Source organism: Macrobrachium rosenbergii, chromosome 41 (assembly GCF_040412425.1).
Source record: "Macrobrachium rosenbergii isolate ZJJX-2024 chromosome 41, ASM4041242v1, whole genome shotgun sequence".
NCBI lineage: Eukaryota > Metazoa > Arthropoda > Malacostraca > Decapoda > Palaemonidae > Macrobrachium > Macrobrachium rosenbergii.
Window position 1 is genome coordinate 16,541,395 of NC_089781.1, and position 16,486 is coordinate 16,557,880.

A 16,486-nucleotide genomic window follows, 5' to 3' on the forward strand; every position below is an offset into this window, starting at 1 on the left:
ACAGACTCAACTCACCTGGAAACCAATGAGGTTTCCCAATTAAACTCACCTGGAATCTAAAGAGGTGTTCCAGATTCAACTCACCTGCACACCAAAGAAGTATTCAAAACTATTCACTACCAAAAAAGTCTTCCAGTTTCAGCTTACCTGGAAACCAAAGAGGTCTTCCCGACTCTGGAAGATCCAAGAACGACCAGCCTGAAGCAGTTCTTGGCCGGAGGCTTCATATTTTTGTTGGCCACCACTGGCAGTGACGAGGGCGCTGGGACTTTGGTGCCATCTTCGCTGGCGCTCTCGCCCGCGCCGTTGCTGTCGCCCTTGGTGCTGTTGGACCTGCAGAAGCCGTTGCAGGCAGCTCCTTCGTCCACCTCGCAGGTGGGCGTGCTCACCTCCTCGACTTCGGAGATCATGTTGGGGCTCTCGGGTGCGTCAGGGGCGTCACCCTCTGGTATTGTTTCCCATTTGTTTTGGGCAGACATGGCTGTTGGCTTTTCGCTTTTAGTATTGTGTCTCGGTTTTCATAGTGGCAGTTTCTGTCTTTCTTTGAAGATTTAGGTCTTAGTCGGTTCTCCTGGGTAGAGTCATCGTTTGCTGGAACGGTCGTGTCTACTTTTCAGAATCATAATGGAGGTTTAGGGCCTCAGATTTCTGGAAGGACTTTGCTATACTCTCTATGTTGATTGACTTCTTCCTCGACTTCGTTTTCGTCATGACATCTCTCATGATTCTGGAAAGGAAATGGAGAAATTGATAAATTACAATTACAATTCCAAAATTACCATAAATTTTCAAATTACTAGAAACTTTCAAACTTAAAAGCTACTCACAAAATATAGGCGATCAGTCAGAGACTGAGTCAGTTAAAGAATTATACTTGAGCTTAAGAGAAACAGTACCGTGTGATAATATTTAATTAATTAATAACTGAAGTAGCGTAAATTTATGGTGTTTGGGTTGTTCGTGTTAAGATTTTATCACAACACAACTGACGCTGAAACAGTTTTAATAGTCGATATGTATGATTTTTCGTGAAAGTATATGCTCTGGAGGCATACACACACACACACACACACACATATATATACATACATATATATATTGTATATATATAAATATACATACATATATATATATATATATATATATATATATATATATATATATATATATATATATATATATATATATATATATATATATATGTTATGCAAACGTAGGAGGAATATGATGATCTCAATTCTCATTTTATAATTTATATATATATATATATATATATATATATATATATATATATATATATATATATATATATATATATATATATATATGTTATGCAAACGTAGGGAGGAATGGCGATGATCTCAATTCTCATTTTATAATTTGTTTAATAAATAATTCAATTCGTTTATTTATCCACTTTTCATGATCGTTTCTGCAGTGTATTTATAAACGTGGTTTCGTCTTTATACCTAAGATATAAGGGTTCTACATCTATACATACATTCACACACACTTCAGAATAAGTTTCACTCGTAATCATCTGTCATTTCTGGTCACGAATCGTAAATCCAAAAAGCGGTTATTAGGCTTTCCATCGACATCGTCAGAGCGAATAATGAGGCTTCCATAGAAAACACTTTCCCCTTTGAACGAGTGAATCAAATGGCGATTCTTTGAGTCGTTTTCGCGTTGACGGGAAAATGTTCATTTTTTCATATTTTTTCATTCGTTCATTTTCCCCACACAACGGCTGCAGATTATCGGGAAAATATTCCATGGGAAAATATGCCGGTGTTAAATTCTCTTATCCTTTGTTATATTAACTTTATTTTGTGAAAACTGATTAACATTTATTCCCCCACAGGGGAGTTAGTGCCGTCAGTGCACCTCACGGGGTGCACTGTAGGCATTACTAAAGGATTTTTCCACGGGGTGCACTGTAGGCATTACTAAAGTATTTTTCCAGCGTCCCTTCCTTAGGCCCCTAGTTGCAACCCCTTGCATTCCTTTTACTGTGCCTCCATTCATATTATCTTTCTTCCATCTTACTTTCCACCCTCTCCTAACAATTATTTCGTAGTGCAACTGCTTTGAGGTTTTCCTCCTGTTGCACCTTGCAAACCTCCTTTATTCTCAATTTATAATCCAATCCAATCCAACCATTATGCAATTGAATGCGGGACTTCTCTAACTCGGGACTCTCGAACTCTCTGCTGTAGAGTCAAGAGGCTCCCTGACCCTGATTACAGAGAATCTATGGCTCTCATTCAAGGGAGGTTCAGGTTCCCTCGTTTGACTCAAGAGACTCTCTGATTATCCGTCTCAGACTCAGAATCAAGGGTCTCCCTGACCCTTTGACTATGACTCAAGAGTCTCTGTGGCTGACTCAAGATACTCTCTGACTCTGACTCAGTAGACTCTCTGACTCAAGAATCTTTATGGCTGACTCAAGATACTCTCTGACTCTGACTCAAGAATCTCTGTGGCTGACTCAAGATACTCTCTAACTCTGACTCTGACTCAATAAACTCTCTTACTCTGACTCAAGGATCTCTGTGGCTGACTCAAGATGCTCTCTGACTCTGACTCAATAGACTCTCTGACTCTGACTCAATAAACTCTCTGACGCAAGAATCTCAGTGACTGACTTAAGATACTTTATGACTGACTCAAGAATCTCTGTGGTTAACTCAAGATACTCTCTGACTCTATCAATAGACTCTGACTCTGACACAAGAATCTCTGTGGCTGACTCAATAGACTCTCTGACTCATGATGATCTTTGACTCTGACAAAAGAGACCCTCAGACGCTATCATAGTTCCCAAAAGCATGTCGGATATCTTGTTGAGAAAATGTATTGAAACAGAAAATAAGTAAAAAATGAGCCGAAATTTCTTCGGCGCAATCGAATTTTCTGTACAGCTGCTGCAGCTTATAATCAAGGCCACCGAAAATAGAGCTATCTTTCGGTGGTCTCGGTATAATGCTGTATGAGCCACGTCCCATTAAACTTTAACCACGGCCCGGTGGTGGCCTATCCTGTATCGTTGCCAGAAGCACGATTATGGCTGACTTTAACCTTGAATAAAATCAAATCTACTGAGGCTAGAGGGCTGCAGTTTGATGCGTTTGATGATAGGAGGGTGGATGATCAACATGCCAATTTGCAGCCCTCTAGCCTCAGTAGTTTTCGAGATCTGAGGGCGGGCAGAATAAAGTGCGGACGGAGAGACAAATCCTTCTGAATAGTTTTCTTTTACAGAAAACTAAAAAGGGGTTTTCCGATTGACGTACCAAATTAGGCCCAGTGGGAGGAGAACCACCGGGAAATAAACCCAGATTCCTATAGGAAGATTCCTTCAGTCCCTCGTAAGCCTTGACGCCATCTTTTCATTTCTTAGGCTTTGTGCTTCTATGCGGATTCTTTTCCGAGTTGTTATCGATATACAAGAACGAAAACATTTTTGTATGTCGCCCTTCTAATTGGACCCTCGACGCTGCATTACGTACGCTTACAAGGTGAATAACGCTTCAGATTGTTGTTGTTGTTGTCTTCCTCTTCCTCTTCTTCTTCATCGTTAGTGATCTAGGAAGTGCAGCCTAATGGCAGTGGATTTGCAACGGCACATCATCAAGATGCAAGTCGGGGCGTCACATTTGCATACATATGTTTGTATGCTATGTCGTGAAAAGCTGTATTGTCTTTGTCAAGGCCGTTAAAAGAGAGAGAGAGAGAGAGAGAGAGAGAGAGAGAGAGAGAGAGAGAGACAGCGTCCCTCGATAGTCAACCAGGTAATCAGTTTGAAGACCCCCAATAACACATTAAGATGGAGTCGGAAGTCTTTGCAGAGAGGACGGAAGAGTCCTTCCGGCTCTTGCCGTTTCTCTCCGTCTTTTTCCGTCTCCTTCCTTCTCCTTCCGTCCGTCTCGATCGAGAATCGAGATGACGGAACAAGATGAAGAAAGGAAAGATGAAGAAAGATGGGAGAAGCAATATTCAAGAGAAAGGTACGGAAAGAGGAGGCGAATCTCTCTCTCTCTCTCTCTCTCTCTCTCTCTCTCTCTCTCTCTCTCTCTCTCTCTCAAGTAATACCTTTCTGTCGCATTTTACGAAATCCAGTTTTTTTTTTATATAACATGCGTGTAAGAATATCACTATTGATAGCTTTAGACTAGCTTGCACGCAATAACTAACGAATGTATTGCACTGTTTTATGACAAATACAAACTACGAAATTTGATATTATCATAACAAATGGTAATCCTTCATCGCGAAGCTGAATTTGAAGTCAAATGATCGTCTAAACACTAAAATTGACCTTATCAAAATATGAATGAAACCGATTCCTAGACTGATAATCTGTATAGCGAAACTTGGTACTACTTGAGTCTATAAAGAAGCGAAACTTGGTACTACTTGCGTCTATAAAGAAAAGACTCTTCAAGGAATTGACAGACTCATGAACAAAGAATATAAAAGAATATGAAAGCCTAGCGACTTATCCCCCATCATAAGTCACAATAAACAAAGAAGAAGAAGAAGAGTACTTGAGTCTATAAAGAATAGACTCTTCAAGGAATTGTAGACTCATGAACGAGGAATATAAAAAATAAGAAAATGAGAGGCTAGAGACGTATTCCCAACTTTAATCACAATAAACAAAGAGGAAGAAGAAGAAGAAGTAGTAGTAGAAGATTTAGTCGTCATTGGAACGACCCGCGAGGGACGACATTAGACCGAGGCGTTATCTAGTCAAAACACGATCGCTCTTTTTTGAGGCGGCACTCGAGGATATCCCTAGACAGACGATGATTGGTGATACCCCGGTGGTATCCGAGGGATAACACCTTAATTCACGCTCGAGTAAGAGCCCGTGACCGATAAGAGACGAGAGCGAATGAAGGGCTATGCTCTGTGTCTGGTGCCATCGTCCTGGTATCAAGCGCTTGGTGTTGTTTATAAGAAGCCTTCTCTTTCGTTTGTTTCTTTATTTGTTGCTTTCTACGACTGCTGGCACGGACGAGAGCGCGTGCTGCCATAAGGACACTTCGATTTAACAACGACAAAACAAGGGAAAAGTGGCTGATGTTGATAGGCCTATAGATTAGTTTAACCAGAGCAATAAGGCCCATAGCTAGACTCAGGTCTAAGTTGTAGAATTTTGAAAACTGAATGAAGTTAAAGGATGAGAAACTTAAAGAAACCGGTTAAAACTAAAAGAACGGAGAGCTATACAGCTGATACCGTCTACAGTGTGCCGCTAAAGACACGCTGTAAGCCGGGGGGGGGGTGGCCACCCTCCCTGAGTCCTTCAGGAGTAAACTAACGACTTCACTAGGCGTCTAGGATGTCCCGTACTAAGAAGCTTACTGTTCCTTATCACTATCCCTTTCTCTGGGGCATTAAGTGGTCGGATTAATGGTGATTTATGCCCTTGTGCCCCTCTGTTTGCCTTGGAAGTCATCCTGTACCCCCATTCCTCCTCCTCCTCCTCCTCCTCCTCCTCCTCCTCCATAATTCTTAGAACTTCCCCGATCAGGATGTGTGATTCCTGAATGAAAGGTTATTCAAATAATTAAAAGCTCGGTTTGGCCCGTTTTGACTTGATTCCCCTTTCACTCGTTGCTGATCGGATTTCCACTCTCTCTCTCTCTCTCTCTCTCTCTCTCTCTCTCTCTCTCTCTCTCTCTCTGTGTGAGTTTGTTTTTCGCTAAGTTTATTATGTAGTTTCTTCAAAAATGGATGTTGTAGTGTGACGCCAGGTAAATAAGCTAATAAATAAATTATTCCTATCTAGATTACGTTCTCTGTCAGTCCATCCAGTTTACGTGATGTTACTCTCTCTTTGGTTAAACCTCACTCCTGTTATCAGTTATTTCCTCGTTTATCTGGCTGTTCGTCTCTCTACCTATCTGCGCCTTTATAAGGTAGTTTGTGTATCTATCTGCCTTCCAGTCTACTTTCCTATCTACTTATCTATCTCATATTCTACGAGGTTTCTTTATCAATAGGCTCATCTTACTCGGAATCCTCTTCTGCCCTCCATATTGGAAATTCATGTCGGTGGTGACGTCATCGAGAGACCTGTGTGGAGTCATTCGAAGCCCCTTCGACGAATATAAACACGGGAGGAGAGGGAGGAGGAGAAGAGGCCTGAATGATTAAATGGGCTTCTTATATAGCCTCTTCAGAAGCTTTATTCGTTTCCAGTGAGTTTTTCATTTCCTAGGCTTTTTGTGTGTGACTTATTTTCCTTCAGGTTTTTTTTATTCGTTGTTTTCACGGCTTCGGTTTCGTTTGGCGTATGAATTGTTTTTTTTTTTTTTTGAGTGAGGGTTTATATAAAAATAGGCTCTTGTTATGTTCGTATCACATTAAATAATAATAATAATAATAATAATAATAATAATAATAATAATAATAATAATAATAATAATAATAATGTCAACATCTGTGCCATTGCAGCCTAAAATAAACACAGGAACACATCCGTAGACTATAACCTACCCTAACCCACCTGTGACGTAGAATCCTGCCAAATAGTGCCTCTCCCTCTCCCCCCCCCTTTACTTCCCCTCCCCCTGGGGCGAGGGCAATTCTCTCGAGCTTCCCCCTCCCCTGTCCCCTTAACCCTCCCCCCAACCCTTGCACAGACACATACTCAGGCACAGACACACATCATTAACCTTTATAACCTCAACTATGACGCCGTGTCCTGTCCAGCGGGTTTCTCATTCCATTTGGTGTGGTCACTCGCAGTTGGCTGTTATCGTTTGATTGTTCGCTTTTTGGCCTTGTCGCGTTTATTTTGTTTATTTTCATTCGCTGTGTTCATCGTTTGTTCTTTCCTACCTTTTTTTATTTAACTAAGTACTTATTTCATCTTGCAGTTCGTCCTCTAGACTTAAAACTTGCGGCTAAGTCTCACAAACATTCTGTGCAATGTAGACAATAGGCCTAAGTTTTAGTTTTCTGTAAAAGAAAACTATTGTGCCAGCTTTGTCTGTCCGTCCGCACTTTATTCTGTCCGCACTTTTACTGTCCACCCTCAGATCTTAAAAACTACTAAGGCTAGAGGGCTGCAAATTGGTATGTTGATCATCCACCCTCCAATCATCAAACATACCAAATTGCAGCCCTCTAGCCTCAGTAGTTTTCATTTTAATTACAGTTAAAGTTGGCCATAATCGTGCATCTGGCAACGATATAGGACAGGCCACCACCGGGCCGTGGTTAAAGTTTCATAGGCCGCGGCTTACACAGCATTATACCGAGACCACCGAAAGGTAGATCTATTTTCGGTGGCCTTGATTATTCGCTGTACAGAAAACTCGATTGCGCAGAAGACACTCGGGCGCATTTTTTAGTTTCTCTCTTGTTACCTAGGAATCATCCTGACAGAGTAATGCTAATGAAATGGTTAGTTGCGTGAATGGAACTTGCTTTTTCAAAATTATTGACAATCAGTTTTATGGATATTGATGATGATGATGATAAAGATAATGATAATCCGTATTATCATCATTTTTGATTGACCAACCGCTAATTAAAATATAGGCCTGTAAGTCTCCTCTTCATCACTACAAATTCTTTGTGAATGAAATCTATCCAAATCTATCAAGGAAATGATAAATTCATTACCAAAGAGAGAGAGAGAGAGAGAGAGAGAGAGAGAGAGAGAGAGAGAGAATCCCCACGACATCCCAGAACAACACAGACCAATAATAAGACTGATTGATTGTAAGTTATCCAGCGTCATGGCCACCAAGAGAGTCACTGACGCCGTAGACTAATGAGAGAAGCAAAGAAGAAGAAAGAGTCGTTATCAGAAAGGTCAAGGAGGGAGGTCAGGTCAGTAATAACTGGGCACTGCTGACCAAAAATTAAGTCTACCTCAAGTAGGACGAAAATTTATGATATTTTTTCATTTTCTTTGATCGAAAAGCAAACTTACGCTATGTACTGTACGTTGACGATATCTTCATCTGCATCAAGATAACGGATTTGTATCCCTAAATCCCATATTTGTTTAGACACGTTAAAATGAGAGATTAGAGTATTCGTTAGTAAGGTACCCATGCGTCTATTCCTACAAACGTCTTGTAGAGTGCAGTAGAGCGTAGTACGAAGGTCGACATAATGAGGAAATGAATGCCTTGATTTATCGAAAGAAGAAGAAGAAGAGCATGTCCTGAGGTCGAAATGATGGCGCAGCATAGATTGACAGAAAACATCCTTACTAAAGAAAAGAAAAACAAGCTTCAAATCCTTTGGGGAAGCTTTTGAGCGACCTCATGGCTCTAACAGCCATCTCCTTCGTCAGAAAACTCCAGATTTTACTTTAGTATGTTAAGCCATTCACACACACTGCAGCCTTGATGTTATGCATAAGCTGTTTAGTAATCGTATTCAAGAGGCATAAATGAGTGAGACTATAATGGTCAGACTATATACTCGTAGCATCTAGCGACTAAAATGCCGGGCTGGAGTCAGTTGAAGAATCGTGAAATTTGACGCAAAAAAGGACCCATTCATTCCTCCTGGTTTTTGCCACCAGGGCAAGCAAGAACCAAGAAACAAAGAGCAGAAGCACGAGCTGTCTATAATGAGGAAATGTGTCCAAGCAGAAATAAGCCACGGGGGACCATTTATCCTCCCCTTGCAATCTGCCACTGTGCGTTTTGGCCTAGACCGATGTTCAACAGGAACCTGACAACCAATGTTACGAAGAAAGAGGACGCATCTCGTGCTGTCTACGACTGACAAATAGGAGTGCCTTGTTCGTGTTTATGGGATCTTTTATGTGGATCACGTAATTGCAATTTCTCGAATGAACAACCCGGAGGTGGACAGAAATTATTTGAAACGTACAAGGCTGCAGTAATGCGAGTTTGATTTTTTAGAAGCTTCTGTGGCTAAAATGTTTGATAAATCAGTGATTTCTGACTTTCTTTTATTATTATTGTTATTATTAATTCTGAAACAAAGAGACCCTTCTTGTATATATTTCTGGAGTTTTACCACAACAATTAGTCTCGAGGAAATGGGTTTATTTATCTCCTGTATTTTCCAGAACGTGATGGCTGTTTGTAGGCCTATGTCAACAATAACAAAAATAATAGCAACAACGCTGACTATTCTAAATTATCCACAACAGCAGACACTAACAACACGGACAGTCACAATCCAAGGCGACAAACGACCAGTCAATCCGTAAAAAGCCCAAATGATTGGGAACAGTGAAGAAGAAGAGGAAGAAGAGGACAGCTTTTGGTAGCTCTGCAGCGGACGGTTTGGATATTGATCTGACGAAGTCACTGTGTCTTCTTGTCCTTCTGTTCAGGAAGTTAGGGCATTCGTTCACACGGTGTTTTTCATTTTTTTTTAGTTTGTTTTGATTTGGCTTTCTGCTGCTATAGGTTGGTGGGTTTGTTGTAAAAAAAAAAAATAAATAAGTAAATATATATATATATATATATATATATATATATATATATATATATATATATATATATATATATATTGACATCTCTATAGAACAAGCAGTATATAGTTATGGAGCACTGAAATGTATGCCATATGAGCCATAAGTATATACTACTTGTCCTATAGGAGCTGTCAACATATATATATATATATATATATATATATATATATATATATATATATATATATATATATATATATCTATATCTATATATATATATATATATATATATATATATATATATATATATATGGGCTTAGCAAGAACTCAGTCTAACACCAGTAATATTTTTTTTTATAATAATTATCTCCTCCTCCTCCTCCTCCTCCTCCTCCTCCTCCTCCTCCTCCTCCTCCTCCTCCTCCTCCTCCTCCTCCTCCTCCTCCTCCTCCTCCTCCTCCTCCTCCTCCTCCTCCTCCCCCCCCCGGCCAGGTATGGCTCACCTGTCAGTCCTGCTAAGTGAATCTCATTGACAGGTGACCCGGGGTACTTCCTGTCCCCCTTCGAAATAGAGTACCTGTAATTCGAGCCTGTCCCGCTCTCGTCCTCCGGTCTTGTAATGAAATGAAACGGGGAGAGAGAGAGAGAGAGAGAGAGAGAGAGAGAGAGAGAGAGAGAGAGAGAGAGAGAGAGAGAGAGAGAGAGGGGGGGGTTCATTTAGCCATGAGAAGATTGATAGAGAGACTAAGAGTTATAGATAGTAAGAGTGATGCCTTTATTAATAGGGAGAGAGAGAGACAGAGGTCCATTTGACAAACGACCCTAATATGGCCGAAGAAGAAGAAGAAGAAGAAGAAGAAGAAGAAGAAGAAGAAGAAAAGAAGGGAGCGGGATACTCTTACTTCGCTAATAATAGCAAAAATTAATCTAACTTCGCTAATGATAGCAAAGTTATCTTACTTTGCTAATGTAGAAGAAGAAGCTTTGAATAGGGAGTTTCTTCCGAATGTCGGCGTCACCTTTAATTAAGAATCTGTTGTCAATTGTCTCTCTCTCTCTCTCTCTCTCTCTCTCTCTCTCTCTCTCTCTCTCTCTCTCTGTTCTGCTCTCTCATCCTGATACCTGAATTCTGACAGATTACTTGAGTTGCTGAATGCGTGTATGGAGAACTTGGTCTTTTGTTATGTCATTTTATTCCTTTGTAATTTTTCCCGTGATAATCGTTAATCTACTTCTAATTAGTTTTATGTAGAAGAAAACTATTGTGCCGGCTTTGTCTGTCCCTCCGCGCTTTATTCTGTCCGCACTTTTTCTGTCCGCCCTCAGATCTTGAAAGCTACTGAGGCCATGGAGCTGTAAATTGGTATGCTGGTCATCCACCCTCCAATCATCAAACATACCAAATTGCAGCCCTCTGGCCTGAGTAGTTTTTATTCTATTTAAAGTTAAAGTAGCCATAATCGTGCATCTGTCAACGATATAGGACAGTTAACCACCGGGCCGTGGTTAAAGATTCATGGGCCGCGTCTCATACAGCATTATACCGAGACCACCGAGAGATACATTTATTTTCGTTGGCCTTAATTATACGCTGTAGCGGCTGTACAGAAAACTCGAATGCGCCGAAAAAGCTTCGGCGCATTTGTTACTTGTTTTTTAATACGATTAGTTCCTATTAATTCGCAAATCTTTTTAAATTGTGATTCCTGTTTCCAACGTAATCACTTTTTTCTTGACTTTTGTTATTCTGTTATGGACACGGACGCATATGATCAACACGAACAAAGATTACTCAAGCCGAAAATCAAAAACAATAACTTTGTTTACACAGAACCAGTTACTTAACAATTTACCAATTATTTGCCTGCTAAAGAATGCGCCTTTGGGAATTGTTAAAATATTAAAAAAAGGAATAAAAGTTCTGTACAAATTACACGTTCACTCTGTAAACAGTTGCGGCCTGTTTGTAAATTACAGTCTTTTGGAAAGATGGATCTGTAAACAACTGGAATAGACGGGAAAACGAAGTTTTATTCCCAACTGAAAGAGATGGGACCTAAGCTTAATTCCCAACAAAAAAATAAAACAGACTGGAAAACTAAGCATTATTCCCAGCTAAAGTAAACAGGAAAACTAAGCTTTATTTCTGAACTAAAATGGACAGAAAAATTGAGCTTTGTTTCCAGCTAAAGTAATCAGGAAAACTAAGCTCTATTTTCGAACTAAAATGGACACGAAAATTAAGCTTTATTTCCAACTGAAATAGATGGGAAAATTAGGCTTTATTTACAACTAAAATGGACGGGAAAACTAAACTTTATTCCCAGTTAAAATTAAAAGGAAAACTAAGTTTTACTTCTGTCAAAATGAGTGGGAAACTAAGCTCCATTCCCAACTAAAATTGACGGGAAAAATAAGCTTTATTCCTATTTAAAACTGACAGGAAACCTAAGCTTTATTCCTAACTAAAATAGACGGGAAACGGCTTTGTTTTCCAACTAAAATAGACGGGAAACAGCTTCATTTTCCAACTAAAATAGACGGGAAAACTAAGCTTTATCCCCAAAACTCAGATTGACGGGAAAACTAAGCTTTATTCGAAACTAAAAGAGACTGAATAGCAGCGATTCATCCCCAAAGGAGGCAAGATACATCCTCGTATTCTCGTGTCTTCGCAATTCAGATGATTATCACATTATCATAATTTGTAGCTTCAAACGAAAACATCAACATGTCCCTTTTCTCTCTCACTCAGACATTTCGCCTTCAAAACACTTATAGGTTCTTCCTTCAAAACACTTATAGGTTCTTCATGTCGTCTATACACACCGAAATGGTTTCGAAACCCATAAGAGAACTTCTCTCGGGGTCACAATGTTCGCCTTCGGTGTCAGATCCCATCAGACAAACAATACACAGGCGCTCCTTAGCTTCACACGGCGTGTTTACATTATGCATTCCAGATGCTTCCGTTGTTATTTCATAAAATTTATCGCCAATTGTGATCCACATGTTCGTGTTGCGTAAAAGGTCTTCGAGGGGAAGGAAAAGTCTCTTGAAACATTCTAACACACGAATGTTTGTTTATTCTACATTCGGCAGAGGCAGGAAGGAAAATACTCCAGTCATTCATCGGCGTGAAATCATTTTTAATTTTTTTTTTTCATGATGGAGTCTTTCTCTTATTTCCGACGCGAGAATCAGTTCGTTCCTGTTTTAACGAACTGCCGTATCCCATTTTAGTTTTCTGTAAAAGAAAACTATTGTGCCGGCTTTGTTTGTCCGTCCTCACTTTTTTCTGTCCGCCCTCAGATCTTAAAAACTACTGAGGCGAGATGGCTACAAATTGGTATGTTGATCATCCACCCTCCAGTCATCAAACATACCAAATTGCAGCCCTCTAACCTCTTCAGTAGGTTAAAGGTTAAAGTTAGCCATATTCGTGCTTCTGGCAACGATATAGGACAGGCCATCACCGGGCCGTTGTTAAAGTTTCGTGGGCCGCGGCTCATGCAGCATTATACCGAGACCACCGAAAGATAGATCTGTTTTCGGTGGCCTTGATTATAAGCTGTAGCGGCTGTACAGGAAACTCGATTACGCCGAAGAAACTTCGGCGCATATTTAACTTGTTTTTTTAAAGTTTTTGAGTTTTCCAGCCATATCAAAACTTCAGCTGTCTGTGTCGTCACATTTTCAAACCAATTGTCCTCAAAAGATGAGTTAATTAGAAGCTCTGAATAAAATAAAAATCTTTGAAGCCCCTTTTCTCAGAATGGGGAAAATATGGCTTACACCAGTTCGTCAAATTAGAGACGAATCGATTGGTTTGTTGTTCCTGATTCAGACTTCTAAGGATGGAATGGAATGGGATGGAATATAGAGTTTAGGCCAAGGCCAAACACTGGGACATATGAGGTCATTTAGCGCTGGAAAGGAAATTGAAAGTAGGTAGGTTTGAAAGTTGCAACAGGAGGAGAACCTCGCAGTTGCACCATGAAATAATTGTTAGGAGAGGATGGATAGCAAGATGAAAGAAAGATAATATGAATGGAGGTACAGTAAAAGGAGTGAAAGGGGTTGCAGCTAGGGGCCGAAGGGACGCTGCAAAGAACCTTAAGTAATGCCTACGGTGCACCCCGTGAGGTGCACTGACGGCGCTACCCCCCTACGGGAGAATGCCAGTTTGCTTAAACTGTTCAAGTAGCGCTCATCAGCATTGCGTCACCCACACTACTTCAACAGAAGGTGCGCCGTTTACCAATTTCTCGTATTTATAAATATTCTTACTCATTAACCCGCGTATTTTTATCATTTTGATTCAACAATAAGACCAACTTTCCCGAAAATTTGAAGTAAAAAAGGTACTCCGGTTTGTTTGTAAACCTAAAATTTTATTATGTTATAGATATGACATGAAATTATTTGAATCTCAACAACGCTTTTCTCCTGTGTAGTTAGCGACTCTCCTTTTCCTGTCTAGATAGCAAGGTTGGGAATGAGGAAAAGAAACAGACAGAGAGAGAGAGAGACTTCCTTTAAACAGCAGCTGATCTTTATTCAGTTTCCGGTCGCCGTGAGCAGCTGGATTCAAAAATGACTCATTAGGAGCGAAACACTTTTAAGGTTGGCTTTCAGTTTTCTGAAAAGAAAACTATTGTGCCGGCTTTGTCCGTCCGTCCGCACTTTTTTCTGTCCGCCTTCAGATCTTAAAAACTACTCAGGCTAGAGGGCTGTAAATTGGCATGTTGATCACCCACCCTCCAATCATCAGACATAGCAAATTGCAGCCCTGTAGCCTCAGTAGTTTTGATTTTATTTAAGGTTAAAGTTAGCCATTGTGCTCGATCGTGCTTCTGGCAACGATATAGGCCGGGCCACCACCGGGCCGTGGTTAAAGTTTCATGGCCCGCGGCTCATACAGCATTATACCGAGACCAGCGAAAGGTAGATCTATTTTCGATTGCCTTGATTACACGCTGTACAAAAAACTTGATTGCGCCGAAGTTCCTTCGGCGCATTTTTTACTTGTTTATTTTCTCAGTTGCAATCTGCCGTTTATTTTTAAACTCAGTCATGGGAAATGACACTCGGTATATCAAGGGAAATGACATCGGTATAAGTGGGTGACTTCAGTCATTTTTATGCAAATGAGATCATTTTTAAAATTAATTTTTAGAGAGATTGTGCGGGATTGACCCGTTTTAATTTTTGTAACTCGCCATTTTCTTTTAACTTTTTTTTAATAACCTTCATGAAATTATTTGTCGAAGGGGAAAAATCAGTTTAAGAATCAAAATCGAGGATAAAAGTTTTAGGGGTAACTGAATGACAATCATTATATTATATATTAATAAAACACTCTTGAATTAAGCTAGCTTTTCTTAAATGCCAAGGCATTACGTAAACAAAAAAGGCAGCAATATTACTCATAACCTATATATATATATATATATATATATATATATATATATATATATATATATATATATATATATATATATATATATATATATATATATATATATATATATATATATATATATATATATATATATATATATATATATATTTATTCATGGAATTTATCCGGTTATGTTCTGATTTTGAGTGTGGTTAGCTTAATTGAGTGGTAATAATAATACTTATGTGTGTATATGTGTATATATATATATATATATATATATATATATATATATATATATATATATATATATATATATATATATATATATATATATATATATATATATATGTATGTATAACTATTATTATCACTCAATTAAACCAACCATATATATATATATATATATATATATATATATATATATATATATATATATATATATATATATATATATATATATATATATATATATATATATATATATTTCACTACTTTCCCCTCCAAGTCTTGAAAACTAAAAGGATAAATAACTGAACGGGCTCCTCTTCCTTCCCTGGCTAGATTCGAACACGCGCAATTTTAAAAAAGTGAGGTTTCTGTCAACTCACGAATATTATAAGTAGAAGTTTAAAACCATATTTCAGATACCACGTGCGTAGCTCAGGCAGGATCAGGGAAAACCGCTTTAGCCAACAGAATCCATGCTGGCGAATACCGACGCCTCATCCATAAATAAGTACTCTCTCTCTCTCTCTCTCTCTCTCTCTCTCTCTCTCTCTCTCTCTCTCTCTCACACACACACACGCACACACGCACATACACAGACACATAATTTCCAAACAGAAACGATAAGACAATGTTACTGTTACTCTACAACAATTTCAGTGATTTCGAAATTATTTACTAGTTGAGGTGTCTGGAGCTATAAGGTGGTTCTCTCTCTCTCTCTCTCTCTCTCTCTCTCTCTCTCTCTCTCTCTCTCTCTCTCTCTCTCTCTCTCTCTCTGACACACACACACGAGCAATTTACAAACAGAAATATAAAACAACATCAATATACTTTACTGCAACCTCAATAATCCCGTAAGTGTACAAACTGGAAAAAAACGGAGGTGTCTGGTATTATGCTAATGAGCTAAAATAAAAAAAAGAGATTATCCTGGCTTATATGTTTATATCTCAGTTGGAAAAGACTTGCCTGAGAGGGCCCGTAAAATAAAAGAGTTTGCTTTTGAGTAAATGCGATTTTATGAATCGAGGATTTAAAAAAGTAAAAAATGCGCCGAAATTTCTTCGGTGCAATCGAGTTTTCTGTACAGCCGCTACAGCGTATGATCAAGGCCACCGAAAATAGATCTATCTTTTGGTGGTCTCGGTATAATGCTGCATGAGCCGCGGCCCATGAAACTTTAACCATGGCCTGTCTTATATCGTTGCCAGGCGCACGATTATGGCTAACTTTGACCATAAATAAAATTAAAAAAAACTACTGAGGCTAGAAGGCTGCAATTTGGTATGTTTGATGATTGGAGGGTGGATGGTCAACATACCAATTTGCAGCCATCTAGCCCTTGTAGTTTTTAAGATCTGGTGACGGACAGAAAAAGTGCGGGCAGACAAAGTGCGGACGGACAGACAAAGCCGGCACAA

The 16,486-nt window shown here is 39.2% G+C and overlaps 1 protein-coding gene across 1 annotated transcript in view; it reads right to left on the minus strand.

Moving 5' to 3' along the window:
- LOC136826680 (GTP-binding protein Rhes) overlaps nucleotides 1–16,486 on the minus strand; it is a 145,976-nt gene that overhangs the window by 62,051 nt on the left and 67,439 nt on the right. The window contains exon 2 of the mRNA XM_067084044.1: nucleotides 148–727. Coding sequence (XP_066940145.1) covers nucleotides 148–479 — 332 coding nt within the window. The 5' untranslated portion in view covers nucleotides 480–727. The remainder of the gene's footprint in view (nucleotides 1–147; nucleotides 728–16,486) is intronic.